Source organism: Caretta caretta, chromosome 15 (assembly GCF_965140235.1).
Source record: "Caretta caretta isolate rCarCar2 chromosome 15, rCarCar1.hap1, whole genome shotgun sequence".
NCBI classification, from domain to species: domain Eukaryota; kingdom Metazoa; phylum Chordata; order Testudines; family Cheloniidae; genus Caretta; species Caretta caretta.
This window is the reverse complement of record NC_134220.1, coordinates 14,032,741-14,039,621: the sequence shown is the minus strand read 5'-3', so window position 1 is coordinate 14,039,621 and position 6,881 is coordinate 14,032,741. Positions and strand designations below refer to the sequence as shown.

Genomic DNA, 6,881 nt, shown 5'->3' with positions numbered 1-6,881 from the left:
CTAAGATCAGGTCTGTGCAGTTTGGGAGCAAATCCTCAGATTTCTGAGATGGCTACTCTGGATTTACAGTTTTTGGGAGAATTCCTGCCCAGGGGAGGTTCCCTTCTTCTGATAATTGCACAAACAGGAACGCTGCTGTCTTGAAACAATAGAATAGATGTGGATTCTTTTTAAGAAAATGGGTAAGAAAATCAACTGTGTGTGTGTAAAGTTGTAGCATGACCAACTGCTTTACACTGCACAGACTCACTCCCAGTGACACACTAATCCCTGCCTGGAGAACACTCTGTTAATCCTTCTCACACATCCTGGCGCTCTGCAGGACAGCGACTCACATGGCTTTGGGCTAACTCCTCAGCATCTAAAGAGTTCAGCCTGATGTCACCGAGCACTTGGAACGAGACAGCCTATTTCTTTATTGTTTTGCTGGCTGTTCACCACTGATTCTGCTTTATCCTTTTGAAACCCAATTTTTGTTGTTGTTGCCCTGGTGCTGGTTTCCTTCAAGTGAAGGAAGAGCAGAGAAGATGAAATGCCATGTAATAGGGAGACACCGTCCTCCTGCGGGAAAGTTAGAATCATAGAATCATAGAATATCAGGGTTGGAAGGGACCTCAGGAGGTCATCTAGTCCAACCCCCTGCTCAAAAGCAGGACCCATCCCCAGTTAAATCATCCCAGCCAGGGCTTTGTCAAGCCTGACCTTAAAAACTTCTAAGGAAGGAGATTCCACCACCTCCCTAGGTAACGCATTCCAGTGCTTCACCACCCTCCTAGTGAAAAAGTTTTTCCTAATATCCAACCTAAACCTCCCCCACTGCAACTTGAGACCATTACTCCTTGTCCTGTCCTCTTCCACCACTGAGAATAGTCTAGAACCATCCTCTCTGGAACCACCTCTCAGGCAGTTGAAAGCAGCTATCAAATCCCCCCTCATTCTTCTCTTCCGCAGAATAAACAATCAGCCCTCAGCCTCTCCTCATAAGTCATGTGTTCCAGACCCATAATCATTTTTGTTGCCCTTCGCTGGACTCTTTCCAATTTATCCACATCCTTCTTGTAGTGTGGGGCCCAAAACTGGACACAGTACTCCAGAGGCCTCACCAATGTCAAATAGAGGGGGACGATCACGTCCCTCAATCTGCTCGCTATGCCCCTACTTATACATCCCAAAATGCCATTGGCCTTCTTGGCAACAAGGGCACACTGCTGACTCATATCCAGCTTCTCGTCCACTGTCACCCCTAGGTCCTTTTCCGCAGAAAAAGTTATTGGTTTTTAATAGTTATTGGTGAAGAAGCCAAAATACCAACTTACAAATAAAACGCAGAGTTGGAGAGCACCTTCTAACAGCTGGGACTAGACCAGAACCAGAGTAAACTCATCATCTTGAAATATTTCACTCATTGTGGTGTCTCAATGTTCCTGTCTGTGAATTTACAAACCTACTAACTCAGTTATCTACTGTACTCTTCTGTGGGTTTAGTAACTGACCTTTACATTTGACTATTTCAGCACTTTTATATTATCGTGTAGCTTTTTAAAATCAACTACACAAGCCTTCCGTGCCATATAATGGATCATCTCATACACACCTGACAGGTCAGGTAAGCCAAGCTCTGGCACAGGGAACAGCCTCACCTCTGAGATCAGAGAGCTAGCCCCACTAAACCAAGCCAAAGGGCTCTATACTGGTCTAGCTCTCCTTCATCCCTGAATGCATAGTGCCCCTAACTCAGCCTAACCCTCATAACAGAGTGACTCTCCCCTGCTCCCCCTTCTCATCGTGCCTGGTTTCCCCAGTAATGAGCAATTACCTCCAGCTGAATCCAGCCCCTGACTGGGCTCCCCAGCAATCGCTTCAGTGAAGCCAGACACCTGCTGAAGACTCCCTGCTGAGGGAGAGGGTTTTAACTCTCCCCAGGTATGGCCAGCGCTTCCCCCTGACAAGCCTCTCCATTGCCCCTAAAAAGGCAGATTGGATACCGGTCAATAGCTATGAAGACTGTCAGTGCACAGACAGGGTGGTTTGAGTTCACGCTGTCCAAGAGCTCCCTTAGAAGTGACTGGTCCCCGCCTCTCACAACAATTGATCCAGCGCTTTGTCACTGGCTTTCCCCAGTTAAGGACACCTCCAAACCTCACTGAGTGTCAGCTGGCTGCTGTGACATTTCCACACACACACAAAGCCAAACATGTATTTGGCCGTCTAGACGACTTATTTCAAGGAAAATAGCAAAGAAAGAACAAATGACAAGTCTCCGGGAGAAATCGCACGCACTCGGGAGATAGCGAGTGTACACATCGCTACCCTCCACAACTGGAGCACAAAAGGGCTGCTGATGCACCGCTGCCATGGCAACAGCAGGGAGTCCATGTTTAATGGTGAACAGCCCAGAGAACAGACTGATGATGTCTGTGTTCCGTTACACGGCCACATGCGTCACATCCGTCTTCTGTGCCTTGCTCTGCTGTAGTGTGTGTCCTTCTGCCCCAGTATGGGCTGCTGCTCCTTCCCCCCAGCCCTCAGCTCAGACCAGCAGGGCTTGTGGGCCTGACCCAGTCACGTGTGGAACATCCCCAGTTCTGACCGGCTTCAAGTGGGAGACGGGAGGCCCTCAGCATCGCACAGGTTCAGGACATACACTGGTGGACAGGTTTCATTTCCTGGAGTCCCTAAGAGCACTTGGACATTCATCAGAAGCCCACTTGGCTAGAAGCTGACCGTGGTGTGTGGCCCAGCTGTGCGCTGTGGGACCCCTTGTTTGAAGCCCTGGCATGACTGGTTCTCGGACAAAAGTGAGGCTGCCTGTGCAGATGGGCCTGAGCCTGACACAGAATGTCGGATCCAGTGCTTCATTTGTAATGAAAGATGTGCCGGGGCTCAAGCAATTTTTTTTCTGACGTGATAAAAAAAAAAATTGGCAAGCCCAGAGGCGCCGGGGCTACAAACTGCCGAGCCCAGAGGCGCTGGGGCTGAGCGCTTGCAAGGCCTGCCACACAGTAAGCACCGGTCGGATCCGATCCTGCCACAGAGCATGCTAGCAGAGTTTGGATGGGGCTGTGATTCCAGTTCCAAGCCCCCTGGCTCCAGCCTGTCTCGCCCTCTGCGACCTGCCTGGTGAGAACCTCCATCCTTCTCTCAGGCGCTGCGGTGAGGCAGGGAATGGGGGTTGTGGGTGAGGAGCAGAGGAACGCTGAATGGTCTCTGTGCCCAGTGTCAGCGGCAGGGCGGCAGGAAGCAGAGAAGTGGAGAAGTGGAGCAGTCAGTTGTTCTGGGAGTCAGGGGTTATGGGGCAGCCAGAGCTCTTCTAAAGGGAGTGAAAGACAAAATCGGAAGGTGTCGCCTCAAATATGCAAGGAGGCTGAAGTTGGTTCCTTATTCCCGATTTCTTATTCCAAGACACACGTCTTTCCACTGTTCTCCTGACACCTACTGAGTTCGCTTTAGCAAAGCACCCCTCCCCCATGTGGATGTTTGGGGTAACAGGGGGTTGTGCCAGGATTACAACCCATATAAAGTTCCTTGTGGCCAGGCAGACAACTCCAAATTATGGAGGAATTCCAGGTCATGAAGAAACTTCCCTTCTGAGCAAAACTGAGTCCCATTCAGTACATCCACACAGCATTTGGACAGACTCGGGAGAGAAGATCTCACACTCATGCTCTAAAACCAGCTTTATCCATAGCGCTGTGAAGCTGCAGCTTGGGCTAGGGCTCAAAACTAGCGGGTGGGATAGAGGAGAAAGGTTGTGTCGTCCTTTTTAGCCTTTCCCCCCCCGAACACACCCTAAACTCCTCATTTCCGGCCCCCCCGCAGAGCCTGCACCCCGCCCCCCCGCACCAGAGCAGTCACCCTCTCCCGCACCCCAACCCCAATTTCGTCATCGTTCATGGCTCGCCGTACAAGTTCGATACCCAGATGTGGCCCTCGGGCCAAAAAGTGCCCACCCCGTGCTAGACATTGTCTGTCCCAAGGAGCCTCACTACAGCTGGCAAAACCGGGGGACAACGATGACACCTAGCGGTCACTGGTATATTCTCCAATGGCTTCAGCCTGTGGGTCACTTTCTTATCAAAGAGATTTACTGGGGCGACCTCCCCTTCTAATTCGTAGGCCCAGTCACACACCTTCCCGGGGTCACTGCTAGGACAGTGTTAGTGATACAAAACAGAAAGAAAGTCACTTCAGTGTGATGGGTGGACCTGCCTGGTTGTGGCCCTGCCCCAGTTTCTCTCTGTGCTGTTCATTTCCTTCCCTGGGATAAGGCTTTATGTTTCTTCGTACCAAGTCTCCTCTGGTTTCCTGCAGCCTCCAGTGGTTTAATCTCCCCACATCTCTTTGCGGTGTCATTCTGCCCTCCCACATGTTGGCCACCCTCCAGAGTTGGGGTCGTGTCAGTTGCATACGCGACAGCAATTCATTCCAGTTATTCTCCCTAAGAGAATATGCGTCGTTGGTTGCATAGCATCCGTCTGATCAAGTATCGTTCACACTCAGGCATCCTGTGACCAGGAATATCTATATTCATGTTCATGGCTTCAACACTATTATTGGCTATAATGCCACTTGGTATAATCCCCAATGACAGATACCCCCAGCCCATCCCAGGTGGAGCCGGCCCAATCCTTCCTTCCCAGGGTGTGTCCAGCTTGGGAATTCACGCAGCAGGGGTTTCAAGAAGCCCACCCGTGGAAACACATCCCAACTCTCCCAAGTCCCTTCCCATCTCAATGCCTCTGCACAGGAGCCAGACCCACTAGAGACACGGTGCTCATCTGGAGCGCTGGCTTGGGGTCAGCAACCACCTGGTGTCATCCCACCATTCTAAGGGCAGCATGGCCAGCCCAGGTGGGCAGTGGACAGGGCCAGAGCCCCTGTGGATCGCTAGCATTGAGCAGCAGCGATGGGGAAAGCACAGGCTGCTCCTTTCACTGGCCCCTACCTCCCCAGCGTCCTGTGAGGCCTTCTCCTATGTCCGCCCCACGCCAGTACAATGCCTCAGCGCATCCCCACAGGGCTGCTCCTGCCTGGCTGTCCACCCTCCAGAGAAGACACACAGAAGCTACCTCACCATTTGCTCTTGATTTCGGATTGTAACACCCGTGACGGGGGAGAGACAGTTCATTTCGCTGCAGGGCCTCAGGCAGCACAAGGACACAGTGAGACCAGGGTGGAGGAGTTTCACTTGAGCTGCCGTGGGAGGTTTTGGTCTCAGTTCCCCATGGGTCTGCAGCACTGTGGGATTGCTGCTGCTGTCATACGAAGCGCAGTAATAGTCAGCCTCATCGTCGGCCTGGACCCCAGAGATGCTTAGAGTAGCAGCATTGGCAGAGCTGTCAATGGCACCGGAGAATCGACTTGGAATCCCTGAGGGCCGCTTGCTATTCTCATATATAATCAGTACCGGAGCTCGGCCAGGGCTCTGCTGGTACCAGGAGACATAGTAGCTACCGATGCTGCCGCTGCTCCTGGCACAGGAGATCGTAACCGTTTGCCCAGGAGACGCGGATGCTGAGGGCGGCTGAGTCAGCACAAACTGGGCATCAGAACCTGGAACAGAATCAATCACAAAGAGAAGACAGAGTCAGAGGAGCTTCAGCGCTGCAACAGGAGTAAGAGGAAATTAAATATGCAGAAAATTATGTAATTTTGAAAGACTCCTCCATACCAGAGCAGTAAGTGAGCAGGGCAAGCAGCAGAGGGGCCCAGGCCATGGTGCGGAATACAGACGAGCTTGGCTTCCTGAGGCAAACGGGTCTCTGGCTGGAACCATCTGATTCTCTCTTAAACCCCCAGAGCTGGAGAACGGCCCCTTCATGCAAATCAGCCCCCTGCTCACTGGCTGCTGCTGTCACCCTGACCTGCCCGACTCCCACTCTGAGATGGGAGAAGGGCCATAAAGGATAAGTGTCTTAGTAACTGACACTCAGCACTGCTGAGTATAGACCACTGGCTGCTCATTCATCCATCACCGTACAAAGGAGAACCCTGCACAGCTGCGAGAAGTGATTTTCTGCAATGCACAGAGTCCACTTGTAGCCCTGGATTTTTTTGGGGTCTAGAGAGTCAAGCTGCAGCTGTAGTCCATTCCCACTTCACTGTGCGGGGAAGGAAGGGTCAGTGCTTGGAAGCTCTGGGACCAAATGGTCAATGAAGCCCAGACACGGCCAGAGGCTGTTTGCTGATGTGAGTGTGGAAGGGAAATGTGTTTTCCACTTCACAGCCTGCAGCCGGACTATGGTTATAAGGGATCAGGGTGTGGCCTTGGAGCAGTTAGCCAAAGTTATATGGAATTTGCAGTTCGTACATACACTGGCCAGTGCATTGCCCTTCCCCAAAGCCAATGGGCCAAATTCTGATCTCATGTATACCACCAATGTAGACGCAGAGTAAACTTCATTGCCCTTAATGGAATTCTTTTGCATTTACACCAGTTCAACTGACACCAGACTCTGGCCTGTTCTCACACAAGGTTCAAAACATGGAGCTAGCTCAATTAGTCCATTGCCATAATGCGGAGAGGTAAGGCCTGAGGAAGGAACAAAAGTATCTTCCCTCAGAAAATAAATGATGCAGCAATATTGCTTTGGCTACAGATCCCGCATTGTACCTGTCCCAATGACACAGGCACCTGCCCTATATTTCAATCATCTGTGTGTGTTGAAGGGAGTCTAGCTCATACCCCCCCCTCTGCATCACTTCTGGACTTGGCCCCCAATGTATCATGAGTCAGTGTCAGGGTTTGTAGGTGAAGACCATCAACTCGTGCAGTTGAGGAAAGACGGGCCCAGGGTTTTAAACCACAGGCCCCGTTCTGCTGGATACAGAGATTTGCCTGAGCTGATCTGCAGACTGCAGAGAGCGATCAGAGGACAGGG

At 51.5% G+C, this 6,881-nt stretch overlaps 1 gene segment (V, D, J or C); it reads right to left on the bottom strand.

Moving 5' to 3' along the window:
• Positions 1-4,953: 4,953 nt before the first annotated feature.
• On the bottom strand, positions 4,954-5,745 carry LOC142069337 (immunoglobulin lambda variable 6-57-like). The segment is given in 2 exon segments: positions 4,954-5,553; positions 5,672-5,745. Coding segments are annotated over 2 exon segments (534 nt in total).
• Between the last annotated feature and the right edge of the window lie 1,136 nt (positions 5,746-6,881).